Here is a 21,436-nt window from a genome sequence, read left to right on the forward strand (position 1 = left end):
TTTCTCCAACAGTTGTCTCACAAGAAAGATGTCATGAATAGTACTTCTTTGTAAAAAACCAAAAATTCATTTCATCTAGGATAACTTTCTTCCTATATGAACTATATTTCTTTTCATCACTTTCACAACCTGGTCAGTAATGTGTTATCCCTGTAATTACCTCTCTCTAAGATATCTCCTTTGGCTTTGTAACACTTGACAATAATGATCCTATTTCAATCATCAGGTATGACCCCTTCATGTACATACACGCACACATACAGACGATGAATGAAAAAGGTGTCATAACAAAGATCAAAGCACACAGATCAGTTATGATGAGCAAATTTGAAATATTGAGAGTAACCAATTGTGGGAAAATGAATTAAAGTGTACATAAAGTGATAAAGGAGAAACGGATTATGCAATTAAGGAATGAATTGAATGATATAAAATAAAACTTGTAAAGAGAATAGATAGGGATGTTGATCATATTGACTAACTCGAGTGGTTTGATTGAAAATACAGTTTAAAGTATCTGACTGATCTTGAATGTCTATGAAAGTTTACAGATGCTGCTGCTGAATTATGATTGAAGAAGGAGATGTTGAGATAGAGTATTTCTAGATATTCAGAATTGCAAAATTGACAGCTTGTTAGAAATGGTGCCCCAGCTAAAGCAATTTAAAGGTTAAAAGATGTATAGAAAAACATTATTTTTCACTTGATTTTAAAATATGTGTCCTTAAGTTAAAGACTCTAAATGAACTCAAACAAATTGGAATAAAAACATTTAATTTGTTGGCAAAAACTATAAGGATATTGGTAAAATTGCCTTTTGGAAGAACTTAATGTTATTTTAATGTATGATTTAAAAGTTTGATAGTTTTAACAATAGAATCAGGAGTTTTCCAGAAGTACAATGACAGTTGAGTGGGCAATCATTCAAGTGAATACAACTACATAGCTGGAAAGAATAAGTTGAGTTCCATATGTTTCACATTAGAGAAAACTTGTGCAGGTTCAAGTTTTTTTAAGAAACTTTTACAGAAATTTATCTTGAAATGTTAGTGGTTCATGTGGTATGGAGGTATTTTGTAAGAGCTTCACAAAGATATCAGCTACAGGTGTAGAAACTTGTTGGTTATATGAAGAATTGAAGTAGGTGATGCATGTTGTATTTTGTGGGTTAATGAGATGTTTTTAATAGATTTTTGGTGAATTTGTTTTGTGCTTGTGCACCTTATTTATAATATAATGTGCACCTTATTATAATATTTGTGCTTGTGCACCTTATAATATAAGGTGAAGCATCTCTGAAAGCAGATTCATTGGAAAAGAGGGTAAAAAAGTGTAAAGAAATATCTGTATATGATTCAAGATATTGCATGGGTAGTTACAAAATTTATGCATGTAGTGGAGAGATTCAATGAATTTTTACACAGAAAAAACTAGGGATTATTAAGTTCAAGAGTGATGTCTAAGTTGATTTTATAAAATTGTATTAGCAATATCAAATTTCATAATTCTTCCTTAACCTAATCTTCCCAACCATATAACTGTATTCACATGAATGATTGCCTGCCCAATTGTAAATGTACTTCTAAAGGCCATAGGTGTGTGTGTGTGTGTGTGTGTGTGTGTGTGTGTGTGTGTGTGTGTGTGTGTGTGTGTGTGTGTGTGCGTGCGCGCGCTACTAAAAAAAATAACAGTTTAGCAAACTCATTTAGAATCTTGAATCTAACGACTCTGAAATCAAAATGGAAAATATATTTTATTAAACCTTCTCACTAACAAGTTGTGTCAGCATTGTAGTACTGAATCACAAGAAATATCATTCTCCAAGCAATCCCTCTTCAACTGTAAATCAAAGATAGTGTTTCATTGCTTACATAAAAACTTGACATCAAATAAATCAATCAATGACTAAATTTAGTCAAAGACAGTAATTTTCCTTTCTCTGTTCATTAGAATTTTTCTCGAGTTAAAATTTTATACCAACAAAACTTTATTTTATTTTTTATCCTATATATTTTACCTCCAGTTCACTCCTATAATCAAATCTAAACTCTTACCAGTTTGCATAACCTTTTTACTATTAATTTTTAACCATTTTTACTCTCAATATTTCAAATTTGCCTATCATTACTGTCTTACCAGCTTTCTTCTTACTATGCACCCTCTCTTTTCCTCTTTCCCCCAATTTTCTCTGCATCACACTCAAATTCCTTCCTTTATTCCTTTATCCAACTCCATTTATAAAAAAATTCAAACTTCATTACAATTTGATAATTCAAATGATGAATCTCAAGTTACTGTCCTACTTAATATCTTCAGCCTCATAAAATACAAGTTGACATACACATGTGTGTGTGTGTGTGTGTACATTTTAACTTTACATTATTTTCATTTAATTTTTACTCCTTTTTACATATATCCCACAAAGCTTTATGGCAAAGAGACAAATTTTGAAACAGACATATGATAACCTTAACATCAAAGAACTGAGAAATATAACTTGGATCACTGGGAGTTTACCTACTGCTCCACAGTGATCAACAATAATATTATGACACTACTGCACAATCTTTATAGGAACTGGTCATATACTTTAAGCATGTAACTGATATAGATCACTTCATGTCACTGGCTAGAACTTGTGCATATATATTCAAAACAACTTGTGCATATATATTCAAAACAATTTTTTTTCTCACTTTTCACACAGTCAGTTTTTATAGATTTAACTCCAGTATATTACTGCTATTTTATTGACTCCCAAAGTCAAAGTAAACTCAGAAAGTAAAGAATAAAATGAAATATATAGGTTTCGTTTGATTTGACTGTTTGTGCCAAGTCACAAGCTAAAATTCAAGGTGCAATAATGCTAAAGATCATATTTCTTCAGACATCATGTACAGTGCTTATACAGTTTGCAGGAACCCATCCTTCTTCACCAGTGTGAAGTGAAATATACCACCAATCATTGTTTGAATTATCTATTACATTCACATACATTCCTTCCTCCACTGACAGCTCTTCATCACTGAAAGCACTGAAATCTTCCAAGACTATATACAGGCAGTCATTGAAGATTCTAGCGTTACCAACCTTTTTGTTGCTGTCATTTTTACTGTCATTCTCGCTGCAACTAGTTGAAGTGTTATTACATTTACTGTTGTTGCTGGAATCCAATGTTGTGTTTTTGGCTTGGCTTCCTGGTGTTAGTTTGGGAAGGGGTTTCTTAGGAGGATTTAACTTCCGGCTATTCACTGGTTTCACTTCTTCAATGTAATTTGAAGGTGCCCAGCCTTGTTCTGTGCCAACCCTCACCAGCCACCAACCTGACTCATCTTTCTCCAACACTTCAATGGAATCATCACGGACAAAGCTAATCTCTTCAGCATTTTCTGCCTCGTAGCTATGAGAAGCCTGGTACTTTATTTCAGCACTATCTGCAATTTTCCCATCAGACTTATCTGTTGGAGTAGATGGTGGCTGAAGAGTCAACTTATGACCAACTTGTGCTGGCGCTGGTTTTGATACAGGTGCTGTTTTCTGGGCTTGAAACTGAGGATATTTTGAAACAATTGTGTGAGGATTACTTTGAGTAACATTCTGATTTAACTTTGGCTTTGTGAATGGCACTTTAGGTTTAAGACCCAGATTAGGAGGGAAACTCTCTTGAGAACTCTTAACTGTGGGTTTCAGAGCAGCTTTGCTGAATACTGGTGGTTTCTGAAGTATGGCAGGACTTGGCTGTTTTGTATGAGTAATATGCTTTGAGCTTGTTTCATTTTTGTTGTCTTGTAAATTAGAATCATCCAATTTAAATTTTTCCTGTTGCCGTTTCAACAAATTCAGACCTCGATTATTTCCTGTCGTTATGTTTGCATCCTTGTTTTCACACTGATTCTGAAATTTAGCAATCTTATCTGAAAGTTTAGATACACTACATCGTACAGTATCTTTCTCTTTTGACTCAGTTTCTCTCGCTTTTGATTCAGTAGTGTCATGTTGAAAATTATTTGAGCTGTTTTGTTTCTGTTTTAGTGCACTAGGCAATGATAATGGAGATGGTTGTGGTGGTGATATTCGCGTAGGTTTCTCTTTTGGAACAAGTGATTTCTTAAGACTTGACTGCCTTACATTATATTTTGGAGCTTGAGTGCTGGCAGGTGCAGCAGAGTCTGGTTTAGACACCTGTTGTTGGGATTTTAATTTGGTCAATTTAAACTGAAGCTCATCAGTAAAGTTTGATTCACTTGCTGCATTTGGCATCACTTTTACAGTTTCAACACTAGAAGAAGGAGCATTATTGTGTAGCAGTGGTTTTGGAGGATTTAGCGATTTCCTTCCAGGCTCATTTGCTACTTTTGTAGGAATATTTTTCTTAGGAGCCATAGCATCTGGATGTTTAGGAGGAGGTGGTGGTATAGATTTTGGTCGCATTGCACTATTATTTTTACCAGCTGAATTCAAGTTAGCACTGTTACGGTTAAGTTTTAATTGAAGCTTATCAGTGAAATTCTTATCTGCTTCATGTTCCTTCACAGAACTTGTTACATTCCCTGAGTCAGGCTCAAGAGAGTCATGGATAGTGTTCAGGTATTTTTTGTCACTTTCCACTTTTGCATTGGCACTAATGTTCCTCTCTGTAGTGACGTTCTCTGGATTTTCGTAGATCTGAAGAAGAGAAAATAGTGAAAATCTGAGCAATTATAAACATTTCACATCTTTTTATCTCTAAGTTCAATTAATTTTAACAAATTTTCTTGGGTTAGCATTGGTTTAAAGTATTTTATAAGACAGTAGTAGTTTGCTAAGATAGATTTTATCCAGTTGCTGCTAATTATGTCATTAGATGTTCCTTTCTAACTTTCTAATACTGGTTTCAAATTTTGGCACAAGGCCAGCAGTTTGGGGAGAGGGGCTAAGTTAATTAAATTGACTCAGTGCTCAACAGGTACTTATTTTAGTGATCCCAAAAGGATGAAAGGTAAAGTTGACCTCGGCAGAATTTTAACACAAAATGTAAAGACAGATGAAATACCACTAAGCATTTCACCTGGTATGACAACGATTCTGCCAGCTTGTTGTCTTTTCTAATATCAACAACCTAAACATAAAGTCAAACAGAAACTACTTTTTTCATAGCTGGGTTTAATAAATAAAGAAGAGAGAATATCAAGTAATCCTTAATGCAGGAGGATTGAACTCCCCAACATACTGGCAAGAATGTTACTCATTAAGGGAGGCACATTAGTCATTGAAATTGCCTCAGATAAACTTGTCAAAATTGCAAGCACTTTCCAACTCTTGATTATATGATTGATGTAATAAAGAGCTCCTAGCTTTTATACCAGTTGCACTAGTAATTTATCCAAACATAAAGTCATGGAACAACTGTAATGGAAAGTGACATATTTTAGTTCTATATACATCTGTGGAACCAAAATTGAAAAGTATCCAAAATAATCAAAATTAAAACAAAAATTAAACAAAACATAAATTAAAAAAAAAAATCAAAATCAGTTTATTTACAATTGTATGTTGTTAATTTAACAGTTCAAAGGTTCAGATGGTTGTATGTACATGTTAATGATGGGTTAGAAAGCAGTAAAACAAAATAACAGAACTAGACAAATTGAGTCAAGTTCTTTCACAGTAACAGATGTGTAAATTATATGATGTTATTAAGGAAATGGATGTTAAAAAAAGCTGAAGAAAATTAAGGAAATGAAACTAGAAGAAGGCAATAAGAAAGGCAAAGAGGAATAACTAGAAAACAAAGAATAAAGCAATGAAGGATTGAAAGTAATCAAAGGAGAATTAAGCAAAGAAAATAATAAACCAGGGGAGAAAAAGGATGAAACAGAAGAAAGGGGCAATGATAAAAAAAAAGACAACAAAGAAATAAAGTGAGCATGGAAGAAAGCAAAGTGGAAAAATAGAGAAATTATACAAAAGAAGTCACAAAAAATAAAGACAGAAAGTATATCCTTGTGGTAAATACTAGACCAATTATTGGTAAAGTAGGCAAGATGCTGTGGAGATAAAAAGTTAAGTTAAAAAGCAACAAATATAAAATAATAATCTGAAAAAAATTAAAGCACAAATCCACAGAGGCATAATGGTTAATGTCAAGTGGTAGATACATAGCTCATTTGGTTTTGATTGGTTTACATGTAAGTTCAACTTAATGTTTACATACTTCAAATATGAATATTAAAAGCCTTAGTCCTGGATTTGATTCTACTATACGGCATCTTGAGCAGGTGTCTTCTACTTATAACCTTAAGTTGACCAATACAAGTGGAATTTGGTACACAGAAACTGCAAGAATGCCTTGTGAGTGTGTGTGTATAGATGTGTTTGTTGTCTCTAAATGCCCCATAACTGTGTCAATGAAAAGAGATCAATAAAATTTAGTACAATTTTGAAATAGTACTGAAATTCATATGATCAGCTACCTTAGCCAAGTCCAAGACTGCATACACTAAAAATAGCCATAAGTTACTAATCTCCCAGTGGACAGAACATGAGTGTTCCTTTTCTGATGAAAGTCTAACAGAACTGGAAACCTGTGTAATACAGTCCCACTTTTTCAGATTATGGAAAGATAAATCCTATGATTTAACTACTTTATTTGAAAAACTTATATGTTTATTGAATTATGTATACCTTACATTCACATTAACCAAGCACTGTTGAGTACATTATAATTCATTAATTCATCTTATCAGGGCTGTTATTCAAATTAGATTGTCATGTTCACCTGAGTCTTAGAATACACCATAAATAGCTATAAGTTATTCATCACTATCTGATAATACAATAGGCATTCTTTCTCTAATGAGTGCCATCATTTGTCTTCCCTTTTTTTTGCCCTTTCACAGCATACAGTGTATCACGTCTTCCTCTTCCTATATAGGTTCCCTATATATATATATATATATATATATATATATATATATATATATATAACAAATAGTAAAAGAGTATATGCATATATACGTACAGGTATGTGCATACCTACGTCTACCTGTATATATAGGTGCATATCTGGGTACAGGACATTGCAAACAAAACGTAGACAAAAAAATAATAATAACCAGAGTACAGAACACACACAGTCCAATTTCAGCAGATTTTACCAATCAGTTTTGTACATGTGTATTTGGAAAAACTAACGTCAGCACTTAGGAAAAGTAAAGTGGGGCTTGTGGCTACTGGAGGTTAGAAAGTATCACATTTGATTTGCAAGTATCATGAAAAATATGCAGAGTAAGAAATATGGGAGAAAACATAGAGGGAAATTTTGTTCTCTAGAGTTTTGTCCCTTGGATACGATCAGATGGGCAGTTTCACCATGGTGTATGAGGAAATTACCTGTAGAAGTGATTTTGGGCTGGCACAAGGGTGGGATGGGTTTGATGTATTGTTGTGGGATGTAAGGATGGGGAAAGTGTCACTTTAAACATCATGTATTGGTGTGCACGTGTGAGTGTATGTGTAGGTTTGTATGTAATGAAGTGGGGTGCAGCAAACCTTGCACCAAATCCTTGGATGGTGATGAGGAGATATTCTGATTTTGGAAGCTCTAGTATTTATTATTTATGATGCAGTTCATCAGTATCCAGTTTGTTTGCCAATTTGTGTTCAGGAGAACAAAGAACTATATACCCATAAATATACACACGTATATACATATGTACATACATAGGTACATACATACATATATTTATATAACATACACATGTGTGTTGTAGCACAGAAGAAGCCTTTTTTTTAAGGTAAAAGAAATACTTTGAAAATTACCTTGCATCTTCCATGATGCAAGTTGAAAAACTTTAGCAGTGTTCTTAGAGTTAAATAAAATCAGCCCCTTACAAAGATTTATTATTTGTAATATAGATAAAATCAAAAGACAAAGAATGTATACACAACCCATTCTATACATAGAAAAGGAGTATTATTTTCAAGCTTTCTATTTCTTTCACAGATTCTTTATTAAAAATTATTATACAACAACTGATAAATGACTTGTGTTGATCGCTGAATGTTGCCTACACATGGGATAGTTGGTGGCAGTTGTAGTTGGTGGGGATAGGTAGTCAGCATTGGCATGTGTGGTATGATCACCATGGTATGTCACATGAAAAATTGCAGGACAGTTGAAATGAAAAGCATAGCAATGTGTACTACAGTAATAACCAGCAGTAAACCACCAGATTGGTGGCCATTGTCTGGTGATTTCACACAATGATTGCTCTGCTGGATTGTCTATCAATTTTGTCTGATAACTGGCTTTTATTGAGTGCCCACTGGGCGCTGCCAGATCATGTGGATGGGGCTTTGGTAAATATTAAAAAATATTTTCCTAGAATTACATTACCAAATTCTGAGTGCATCCTCCAAAATGCAGCATTTATCATGCTGCATTTTGATTTATTAAAATATTGTATATATCATCATCATCGTCGTTTAACATCCGCTTTCCATGCTAGCATGAGTGGGAATATATTTTACTTGTTTCATTAATTGGACTGCAGTCATGCTGGGGCACTACCTTGAAGTATTTTCAGTCAAATGGATCATCCCCAGGGCTTTTTTTTTTTTTTTAGGCCAGATACTTATTCCATCAGTCTCTTTTGCTGAACAGCTAAGCTATGGGGGCATGAACACACTAACAGTGGTTGTCAAGTGGTGGTAGTAATGGTGGTTGTGGGGGGAGACACACACACACACATTGTGGACTTCTTTTAGTTTCTGTCAACCAAATCCACTCACAAGACATTGGTCAGCACCTTTGCCCAAGGTGCCAAGCAATGGGACTGAACCTGGCTTGAACTATGTGGTCAGGAAGCAAGCATACATACATACATATATATTATTTTAATAGACACGTTTTAATAGACATGTTTTTATGTGCTACTAATAGTTTCATATGTTGAGAAATACCTCAAACATATTCATCAGGCACAAACCACACATCATAATGAACTAAAAATTGAATGAGAAAGGTTAAGAAGGAAGCATGTAGAAAACGTGGAAGGTTAAAAAACGGAAAATGAAAACTGGAATACAAAAAAATGGAAGACAAAAGAGTAAAAAGTAGAAATGGTAAGAGAGTTATCCTCCTTAGACTTTAAATTATAAGGCTGGAATGGAAAGATGTCAACCAGTTAATCAGGTACAGGTGGAATTTTTCAATTCTTCAAAATGTACTTAGGCATATGTTTGCAACCACAGAAAATTTCAGACCTAGAATTCAGTAGCCAGGGATCTTAGATCTGAAAAGAATCTGAGCTCTTTCAGCTGAACATAGCTTGCATTTATTTGATCCATTAACATAAGGTGTGGAATTTTCAGTTATTTCCCACTTAATCACATGTGCTATTGTATTAGATTTCAAACTACATATATATAACTAGTCAACTTAGTATCTCTGTTTTTGTCCTTATGTTGGAAGGAGGCTATGTGATCGGCATAGTGATTTTTAAATTCTCTTTCACATAATCCAATATAGGTCTTCTTATCCATTGTATTATCATCTGGCATTGCAGTAACTTCTGCCTCATATGATAGATTTAATCATACATCGTTGGTCAAGTGGACCAGATCTTGAGTCTTGGTATTGACCTCGTTTAGGTTTATGGTACTGACCTTGTGTAATGATACTCTTCATATTGGAGCAGCAGCTATATGATAATTTCAAAGAACGCCTATTAAATATTTTCCTGTATCTGTGAGTTACTGGAAAGTGTTTGTCTAGGAGAGACAAGAATTTATTTTCCTATCTTAGTTTATATGTTTAGGGAAAAGGGAAGGATGAACCAAATAATTTTTCATGGCCTATATTTAGGTCTATTATTATTATTCTGATTAATATTAGAGGGAATATATATTAATTTATCTGTGCCTAAGTACATTTTGAAGAATTAGAAAAATTTCGCCTATACCTGATTAACTTGTTGATATCTTTCAATTCTAACCTTATAATTTAAAGTTTAAGGAGTATAAATCTTTTATTATTTTAACTCTTTTGTTTTCCGTTTTTCATTTTCTGTTTTTTAACATTCCATATGCGTCCTTCTCAATATTTCGTGTTTCTTCTCTCATTCAATTTTTAGTTCATTAGGATATGTAGTTTGTGCCTGATGAATATGTTTGAGGTATTACTAAACATATGAAATTATTAGTAGCACATAAAAACATGTCTATTAAATAATATTTATCTCTCACCAGATGGAGTACATTTTTTGTTGATCTTACCATCACGGAACAGTAAAATATTTATAAATATATAAATATATACATGAGTAACAGTAGAGATACAGGTGTCAATCCATTGACACCTCTACCGTTACTCATATTTATTCACCTGTCTTGGAATATGCCCTTCATAAGTATTATGGACCATATATTTAATATAATGTACATGTCTAAATAGCTCAAGAGTGGATTTTCTCACACAGCTGGGTCTAATTGTTTACATACAATGCAAGAATATCTTTCGGCCAGTACTTATTTACCAAGTTTGATATTTACATAATATTGTTGTGTGTGTGTACTATTCCGACCTAATGAGGCGCCTCAGTTTAAGGACCTAATTCAACTGAATCTTACTTATATTTTATATATATATATATATATATATATATATATATTTACACACACACACACACACACATACACATATATATGCCTGACACAACATATATTACAAAATCTAAGAAAAAATATTTAATGTAGTTAAAAGACAGACTTGACCAGTTTTGAAACCTTCAGTAGTCAATATAGAGACACAAATCTTATTTATTGTGCATGGAGAAAATGAAAGATAATCTTGAAATGTTTCATAGATAGTTGGATACTCATCAGAGTATCAAATACAATACACAAGTGAACTGCAAAGGCTAGAGTATATCAGAAAATTTCTCTTCAAACAGGAAAGTAATGAGCATCCCGACATGTTTCATTACTATTTGGCTACTCATTAAAGGAGCACCAACCACCATCTGTTCACAGCAAAATTACAGCAATTGTTATGATAACCTGGTTACTTTATATGTGTATTCATCAGAATAATTACAAAAAAAAAAAAATCAATTAATATTTGTATTTGTCTCTGTATATATGTATACACATGCTAACATACATTTGTATCTGTAATGCGATGAATGTATGCTAATATATGAGTATGTATGTATGCACATATAACTATATATATAGGTGAGCACAAGTGTGTACGTATGCTGCTATATGTATATATAAACGTAATAGAGGACAATAGAGGACAATAAAACATTCAGACAGATAGACGATAAAAAGGCGGACAGGAGAAACAACAATTAGAAGGACATGGAAAATAAGGACAGGTCATTTGTGGCCTTCTTTCTTCGAAATTGTAAGGACATCTGGTAACCTAACTGAAGAAAGACGGCCATGAATGACCTGTCTTCTTTTTCCTGTACTTCTAATTGTTGTTTCTCCTGTCCGCCTTTGTATCGTCTATCTGTCCGAATGTTTTATTGTCCGCTATATATATATATATATATATATATATATATATATATGCATATATAGTTTTTTATGACTGCCTCACATGTATGGCCCACGCTACTAAAAGTTTCATGCACATAGAACCCATGTACATTCTTCAGGCAGCAGCCATACCATCAGACTTAAACAGTTTAAATACATCATTAAGAACATTTCCCCACTTTAGAGACCACAATGTGTCTCCTCAGTTAAAACTACCCCTGAACCAATGAATTAACAAGAGTACAGGCTCTTGTTTACAAAATAAGCAAACAAATTATTTGCTGGTGCATGCTGATCCCTGCCAAACTGATAATAATTCAGAGTGCATGGAGAATAGTAAGAAACCAAACAATAACTTATCTAATAATTCTCAATATGTTCTGGCAGATTTGAACATGAAGATGGTCTTCATTGTTGTATTTTGTCATTGGAGAATGTCTCTCTTTAAACAATGGGTCCTCATAACACATGCGATGCACTGATTTAGTTCCCTCTGTCACTTTCACATCCACTAAACTTTAAATAACATGGAGAACTAAGTCAACTCAGTACTCAATAAATATAACTCCCACTATATGTGGTGAGAACTATTTTCATTTGTTTGCTCACTCACACGCACATATATAGTACAGTAATCCCTTGACTATTGTGGGTGTTATGTTCCAAAGTCCCCCACGATAGGTGAAAATCCGCGAAATAGAAACAGTACTAAACTGTATATTTTTTTTATTACTTTTATAATTTGTATATATTTATTTTATTATAAATGCAAAACAACACCACAGAGGAATCAAAGTAAGCTTAAATAATAAACTGCGATATGGCGAGGAATTACTGTATACACACACACACACACACATATATATACATACACATAGACATGGATCATAAGTAGTATGTAATATTTGAGATTTGGCAGCTATTTCTAACACATAAATAAATATATGTACTATAAAACATTTCTATAGCTTTTGTTTTGCTTTTGGTGAACATTATGTCAGAATATATGAGCAAACAAAACAGAGCAACTGTTCTATGTATGTTCCATCTCTCTTAAGGAGTTTTTGTCAGCAGCAGTGTACAACTTTTAACTTTTCACAAACATATTTTTTAAAACAACAGCTATCAGAAGTTAAAAAAGTAAATTTGATGAACATATTTGCATATTTAACACTTTCATAGCAGAAAGATCAAACATTAAATTACTGGAATGTTAACAATGCTTTGTTTCATTGCTACAATATACTATAGAAGGTATTGGTACTTCTTTTTTTCTTTCTTAGTCAACTTTGAAACTCTGTTAGTTATCTATCTATCACACACACATTGGGATATTTGTCCTAGATATTTTAAAAAGATGTAGACACTCCCACAATTCAGCTGCCTGGCAATCTCAAGTCATATGAATAATCATGTCGTTGATAAATTCAAGAAGAATCTGATAAACATCTTGAAAGAGTCTAGCCTAAAGATATCTTTTACTACCAACTTAACAAAGGTTGATTTCCTAGGCATAACCAGACTCATGACCCCTATAAAGAGCCCAACAAAGAAACTGATTATGTTTAGACATTCCAACCCCACCACCAGTTGTAATCAGAAACTTAGTCACAGGTATCAGCAGAAGGATCTTCAATTTATTGGCAGAAAGGGAGAGATTCAACAGGGCTTCAACCCATTATAATGAGTTGCAAGTTAGTGTATATGTAGAATACCCTGATCCACCCAACCCACCCACAAATCAGAAGAGAGAAGAGAAAGGTAATCTCGTTGATCCTCCATTCAACCTAGATGTTTCTACCAATATAGCTGGGAGCTTCCCAATGCTAAGTAGGCAACATTCTCCAAGAACCCTAAGATATAAACTTTTTAATTACCTTAATGTCATGAAAACCTCCTCCTTTCTGTTCCACTTCATCTAGAGACTCAGATACCAGAGAAATTACTTCTGCAACATCATATGAAGCATTCTTGATGAGGTCCTCTCCTAACTCACCCAGACTTCATAACTGCTAACTCCACCTCCATAGGATTTCATATATTACCAGCTTGCAGAATCCATCGAAAACCAACTTATCCTATTGTTGTCACCACAAGTGTATCTTGTTAATGAACTTCAAGTCATTGGCCATTGATAGCCAGCATATAACACCCTAGGTCTAGCTGGCAGAATACACAATCCTGCTTGCTTGTAGAGATAATATCTTACTATCAGCAGATGATGCTGGTCATGTAAACTCATATTTAATCTTACACCATAAAACCTTTCCAATGAAATGTCACACCATACAGAATAACTAACTGTCACTAACATTCTGTTTTATCACATATGGCATCCAATAAAAGAAATTATGTTAAGATTATAAAAACACCCATATCACTTGAACTGACTAATGGAGACCTAAATGCTCTCATTCACAAGCAATTTTAAAATCCTCAAACCACACCTACTGTCTTATGTCTGCACATATGTATTTTCGATCTAAGAAAGGAAACCTCTACATGATAGATATGATCAAAATAGTAGTTAAATCTCCTTCATATCACATCCTACTGTTGTGTATGTGTATGAGCCAACAAAAGAGACCTCTATATGGTAGTTTGAGCTGAAAGTGTTAAACAACATCTATCTCTAACCAATCAAAGCTATGCATTTTGAGACAGTGAGAATTAAAATGCCTTGGCCATTGACACTGGTAACAAAGATATATTAGTTGGTAATTATACACTTTAATAAACACACATACTGAATTACCTTAGCTGAAGCAGTTTTCATGTCCTTGAAAGTATTTCTGCGTTTTGGAGCTGGAGCATAGATACGGCTATAATGGCTATCATTCTCATCCGAATCATCATTGTCATCAGAAAACTCATCACTTTCATAGTCATTTTGGTAACTTGGGGCATTTGGTTTAGCATCCATATCAACAGAAATAATGTGGCTATCACCAACACTAGTCACTGGACTTTTGAGCAAATTGCTCACATCAGATAAGTTGTTGACTGTTTCTACAGTTCCAGAGGCAAGATTATCCAGTCTGTCTTGGACATTTCTTTCAGCCAACTGAAGGCATGTGGCAGGAGCCCAACCAGCTTTCTCATTTATGCTATGAAAAGACATGAGAAAAAGAAAAATCATTATTATTTGTTTTGAGTAGATACAAAATGGAATACAGTCTACTATGCTTCTCAGAAATGTCTACCAATTAGCATTGATGTCAAAGTAAGTATACATGTTATCAAGATGTTCATTACATATTTTTATTATCAAATATTGGGTATCTTGTACAATAATGATATCTTACAACAATAGAAAGCCATAAGTTTGGGAATAATTGATTATATTGACCATGATACAAGGCTGGTACCTATTTTCTTGACCTCCATCATAAAATTTTTAACATTATAAAATATATCCATTTTAAAAAGCAAAGGCAACCTCAGTGAAATTTGAACTCAAAATGTAAAAAAGCTGAAAGAAAATGTTGCTAAGTATTTTGTTCAATACTTTAACAATTCTCCCAATCTACTCCCTTATAATAATAACAACAACAACAGCAGCAGTAATTTCTTTTTCTTATTTGCTCTAATGAAAATGGATAGGTGGACATTACAAGGATTAGTTACAAAACTCTATCAAAAGTTTTAAGTATTGAATGAATAAGAGATCCCCTAAAGCCTGGTTTATTAACCACCCTATTAATCTTATATCTTATAAGATGAAAGCTGTTGGGAATCACACAGGTCGGTGCACTCCCAACCACATTATGATGGACAAGTTTTCACCTTTCTATGTACAACTTGGCCAAATTTTACATTTTTCTTTCAACAGAGTTACAATGCAGAAATTATCAAAACTTTGCTTATGTCTACCTTTGTCACCACTTCCAAGCTAACACAACAGGGAATGTTCAGTCTGCCAAGACAGGGTTGAACAAGTCTGGTATACATCCATAGAGTTTGTAGAGTAGACCACCCAAACTATGTAGTTAGCTCCTTCTACAAACTACTCACTATTAGCAATGACTCAGAAGCAGTTATTGTCATCTTTCAACATTCCACCCTTTCTGTAACAGGATACTGTAGTAGGTACTGAAGTCCACGGTCTCTGTATACCTGCCTGAAATTCAATCACATGTATCACTTATGGCCCATCAAAAACCTAATTGTAATTTTGTTGCCATGATGGATTTGGGTGACTCTGTATTTATTAAATGGGATTACACAATTCAAATCAAATCATATTGTGATGACGGAACAGATGATAAAAACTTAGGGGTGACTGATAGACTAAATATGTACTGCTTGCTGAGAGAAAGAGAGGCTAAAGGAGAGAGAGCGAGCTTAAATACATAGACTATGAAGGGGTAAAAAAAAAAGAAGAAACTGGAATTTTTTTGTAATATTATTCTATTCAAATAGTTTTACATTTTTTATACTTTTATCACCTTCAAAGTATTCTCCATTTGAAGCAATGCATTGGTCCAGACGTTTTCTATTGTTTGAATCGGTGCTGGAACTCTTGTGAAGTGATTCCTTTTCATGCCTCCATCATTTTTTTATTCACCTCTTCCACATCTGCAAATTCCATAGCACCAGCTTTCGTCACCAGTGATGACCTTCGAAAAAAGATTCAGATCGTTTCCAGTTGTTCTTTCAGTTCATGACACACATTCAGTTGTGACTGCTTTTGATCTTCTATGAGCAAGTGAGGCACAAATTTTGCTGCAACTCTTTTCATTCACAATTCCTTGTTCAAAATTCGTTGGCAGGAGCTTCAGAACAAACTCACTGTTTGATGATGGTCCTCCAAGATCAGTTTGTGAATTTTCAATATGATTTCATTCATTTGGGAGGTCGATGGATGCCTAAACGAGGTTGGTCTTCAAGCAACAAGTGACCATTCCTAAAGTGTGAAAACCACTTGTAAACTTATGTTTTGCTCATGGCAGCATCCTTGTAAGCTGTTAGAAGCACGACAACTGTTTCGGCTGCTGTTTTCCCAGCAGAAAACAGAATTTCACAAAAGCAGACTGTTTCCCCATTTCAGTCATTTCAAAAAAAGGGGAGAAGCACGGTAAAGCAAAGACACACCACATGGCAGTACAACTTCACCCGATGCTGCTGGTCTGCATACTGATAGCTGAGGGTTGCATCAAGTGGCTTTTAGCAGCAGAAACCTGAATTACAACGGGCTTGTCCCACAGTTAACGTTTCCAGTTACTTTTGGGTACCCCCTCCAATATGATTACACAGTAATAAATCCAAACTTTGCTACAGCCATTGCATCCATGTATTGCTTGTTTTTCAGTCAGCCAGAGACAAGTGTCACCCATGCCACTTCATAATCAAGTAGTTAACAGTAGGGAAGATCAGACCTATATCCAGCAACTGCATTAGAACACTGTGGAGAAACTTGCTCTAATAAACAATTTGTAAATAAGTAAATAAGTGCATGATGCTAAGGAGGACAAAGAAAAATTAATCAAATATAACTTATATGTGCATTGTTGGTTTTTATATAAATAGCAGATTACAAGTGAACAGTGGGGGCAGTTGTGTATGCAGGAAACACAGATGCACTGGTATTATATGATGTAAATGAGTGCTGACAGTAGGAAGCACCAGCAGCACTGAAAGATTAAATAAGATATGGGAAGAAGATCTTAGGATGTAAGGCTTTATGGAAAAGATGACAAAGAATTAAGATGAGTGATAATATGACATTTAGCAAACTTTTATTCATGTCAGCACATTAAAAATGGATATTAAAACAATGACAACATCAATTTTAATAATGACGATGATCATTTATAATAAAAAATATAAATATAAATCATTTTATGTTTTCCTTGCTAGCACTCACCTGACCCACCACCATCCATCGAGATTCTTCTGGATGAGCTCCACTATTACCCCAACTCTCAAGGAATGGTCATCAGGACCCTCAGGTTCAAATGCTTCTATACAGACATATTTCTCTCCTACAATAGAGGTACATCAACTTGAGTATCAGCTTAATGGTAACAACTGATACTCAGTTGTTTAATGATTGCTCAACAACAAACAAGTTATCACATTTCTAAATTCACAGATTCATCCTTGACATTACTAACCTATGCATTCTACTCACTACCTCACACTATGGATTTAGATCACTACACACAACTACCACACTATACATAAACCTTACACAAATAATACCTTGTAGCTTTGACAATAATGAACAAACCACATACAACATCTACACTAATTTTAGCAAATTCTTTAACTCCAGTTGTTGCTACTCACCTATACATAAAATACAAAAGATTTTTTAAGAAACAATACAAAACACAGGTTAACAGACTACTTTTTAAGTCTATCAACAATAAAAAGAAAATAGGTCAGGGGAATGCTCTGCACACTAAATAAAAATATGGTAGACATGGTATAGTGACTTGAAAAACTTTGATCAACTGAAATCATTCAAAAAATTAGTAGACATCTTAAACAAAGAAGGGCACATTGGATAATGAAGTCATAGATATATAATAACTAAAGATGAGAGGGTCATAGCTGAGATGCCATTGATCATAGATCAACTTGATCACGGTTGACCTGCTGCTAAACAACATACACACAGCCTCATAAACATATGGGATCACAATTACCTCATCCTGCCATTCTTCAGATACAACTGCACAATCCCTCAAAACTACATCTACTACCTAGACACTAGCTCCAAATAAAGTTTGAAAATATCTTCCAAACCCAGAGTCTCCCTTCTCACCAGCAACATCAAAGAACATCAAAGACATGCGATCATCACACTGAGCAGCATAAATAGGCTCAAACAAATGCACAAACATTTAGAACTCATAAATACCGTATCTGGCTAACAAAAAGAAACAATAACATTACTCTGCAAACAATATATTAGATCCACCAGGGGTTATGCCATCTCTCCCTAGGTTTACAATCTTTCCACAACAAACAACAAAGAAAACAAAACAGTTCATCTTACATAATCACAGGTTGCACACAGAAGAGAAAAACAGGACACAAACAGCAAAACAAAAATATTAAAAATGAAAGATTACCTTGATATATGATGGGGCACAGTTTGGTGCCACAGCAATTCTATTCTTCAAGATCTCTTACATAATAATCATCTCTAAATACCCAGACACATTTAAAACATCCTCAAACACCATCTTTCACTCATAAATAAAAAATACACATTACACAGAAATAGCTGCAACATCAATGGCTTCATTAGCAGCAGCAATGCACAGTTCTAATGATATGTGCAGAGGAAAAATAACTGTTGCGCACTGAGTCCACTTTGTTCACCTCCATATTGACCTTCAATAGAATCTCAAGCCATACAGAAATAGCTTGGACAGAAGGGAGACTATAACATGTCAAGAATGTCACACTGCATTCCATGTGAGTAACCATAACATGTCAGAATGTGCAGTATAATCCTCAGTAAGGTGCAGCTGTAGAATATGCGGAACAAATAGATCACCAAATTACACCTACTTGTTCTATCGACTACCTACTGGTCATAGGTTTGCTCAAGCAAGGTTGACTAGGCTATGCAACAACACACACCATCCCACACATTTTACAGATGCATAAATGCACAACAAAATTTATTCATACACATCACAATGCACAAACAGTTATTACACACATATTACATTGCTTATGCACAAATCCTAACTCATTAAAACTTTGTACTAAAACACACACACACACACACATATACAATCCTATACTCAAGTACATGAAACTATACACAAACAACACATTGGTGCAGAAGTTAAAATCCTTTTTCCTATTCTGAAATATCTGCATTGATTTACTTTATGACCACTGAAGTGTCCTCAAATTCTTCTGCACTTCCAAATCCAGATTTTATTCAACCATCACCATATCTTTACTCATCAGGTTATCTGATTACTGCTTAATCAAGACAACACACTTCCTATCTTCATACTACACAACATCTACTAACCCATACTCCTCTCTGATAATTCAAGTCAGTAACTTATCTTTCTCTCAGACTCCTCTAAGATAAATAAGTGGGTGACTGATCCCATAATCTCAATCTTGATTGCCTTAAGTGGAGTATATTTTCTTGCAAGTAATTGTTTCAGGGTCTGGTCTGAAAATAACTTCCACCTTACTCCTCTGACTAAAATTTTAAAAAAAAACCCCAAAAAAACCAATCCTTCAAAATATAGCCTTTCACTTTCCTCACTCAACAAAAAGTCTAAAAACTTCAAGTGGTTCATTTCCAAACATGTAGCAGTACACAGTTCACTACTACTAAGAGACATTTACTTTACTCATCCCTGCCACATCTGCAAGGTGTCTATCAGAAAACCAAGGAATGCCTCCAAGCATTTGCCCAGAACCTCCATCATCATTATCATAACCATCAACATTTAACAACCATTTTCTATGTTGGCATGGGTTGGACAGCTTGACAGGAACTGATAAAGCCAGAGGCTGCACCAGGCTCCAGTGTTTGTTTTGGTTTGGTTTCTATGACTGGATGCCTTCCTAATGCCAAACCACTCCACAGTGAACTGGGTGCTTTATATGTGGCGTCATCACCAGCATTCATACCAATGCTTTTTAAATGACACTTTGGTTTTAGGATCTCAATTCTGTTGTGGAGGTCAGGTTTTCTTGAGTACAGCTATGCACCACATATCTTGATCCTCTGTCATCTCCTTCATAAGGTTTGGAATTCTCTTTTGCAGACATAATCCTACATCATCTTCATCAATCTTATCAATCAGGGGAGTTCTGCAAAGTTCTTGGGATTTCTGCTCTCAAACTTTGACTAACCAATAATTTTTCTTTTAAATACATATATATATATATATATATGTATATATATATATATATATATATATATATACACACACACATGCACATGCCTAAACCTATTTCTGCACAAACTAGTAGTATACACACGCATAAACATATTCCATATCTCTACACAGCCTTACCACAGTTCTCTGCCACAGTCCTGGAATCTTTCAGACTGTCACATCGCTTCAGATAGTTTCCAGGAACATAGCCTTGTCCAGAGTTTTTGTTCACCAGCCACCAACCTGCAAGTTAACATCATCATGTGAATCATATGCTACAATAAACATAAGTAACAACAACAACAGCACTACTACTACTACTACTACTACTACTACTATCAATGATCATATTACAATTGTTATTTGTGACTTTTGCCATGCAATTTTAGTATATAATAGCTAATTTCAGTGAATAGCTTCACACATTATCTTTTTTGAAATTATGCCTACTACATGATTAGCAGTAAGTAATACCAGACACAAACAGTTTTTTTGCTCTTAAGATATTGGGTACAAAGATATTGGGTGAAAGTACAAAGTGAAAATATTTCAGTTTTAGAGACTGAGTACTTATGATGTCATTAGTGGTGAGAAATACTAACAAAGAAGATATTTGTATACCAAAGTGGAATAAATGAATGTTATACCATATTTTCAAGTTTTCAGGACCAACAAAAGGACCCACTTATAAAGTAGAGAGAGATAAGACAGAAATAGTATACTTTTTCTTCTATATTTGTACTAAATTGCATCTAAAGAGACAAAACTACATGCCAGAAACTAGAATGATATAAGTGAAGAGTAAATGAAAGCCTTGCTGTCCCATGTATTGAACTTGGACAAAATTCTTGGAACACTCAAGGATATTTAGTGTAATTAGTTTGGTCAAGAGGAAAGGGCTGAACCCATGTAATTTGCATGATCAAAAACAGTGAAATCAGTGCAGTTAACATTCCTCTTAAAAAGTTGGGAGTTAACAACTGCAAGAAAAAAATGTACAAGGAGAGAATTCCAGAGAGTGGATATTTTGAGGA

At 34.3% G+C, this 21,436-nt stretch overlaps 1 protein-coding gene across 2 annotated transcripts in view; it reads right to left on the reverse strand.

Moving 5' to 3' along the window:
* Nucleotides 1–1,734: 1,734 nt before the first annotated feature.
* LOC106873660 (uncharacterized) overlaps nucleotides 1,735–21,436 on the reverse strand; it is a 100,656-nt gene continuing 80,954 nt past the window's right edge. For both annotated transcript variants that reach the window (XM_052972755.2, XM_052972754.2), the window contains 4 exons: nucleotides 20,541–20,645; nucleotides 17,396–17,513; nucleotides 14,285–14,636; nucleotides 1,735–4,665 (listed from right to left, as the gene is read on the reverse strand). In XM_052972755.2, coding sequence (XP_052828715.1) covers nucleotides 2,884–4,665; nucleotides 14,285–14,636; nucleotides 17,396–17,513; nucleotides 20,541–20,645 — 2,357 coding nt within the window. In that variant the 3' untranslated portion in view covers nucleotides 1,735–2,883. The remainder of the gene's footprint in view (nucleotides 4,666–14,284; nucleotides 14,637–17,395; nucleotides 17,514–20,540; nucleotides 20,646–21,436) is intronic.

This window comes from Octopus bimaculoides, chromosome 14 (assembly GCF_046866305.1).
Source record: "Octopus bimaculoides isolate indiv1 chromosome 14, ASM4686630v1, whole genome shotgun sequence".
Lineage (NCBI taxonomy): Eukaryota > Metazoa > Mollusca > Cephalopoda > Octopoda > Octopodidae > Octopus > Octopus bimaculoides.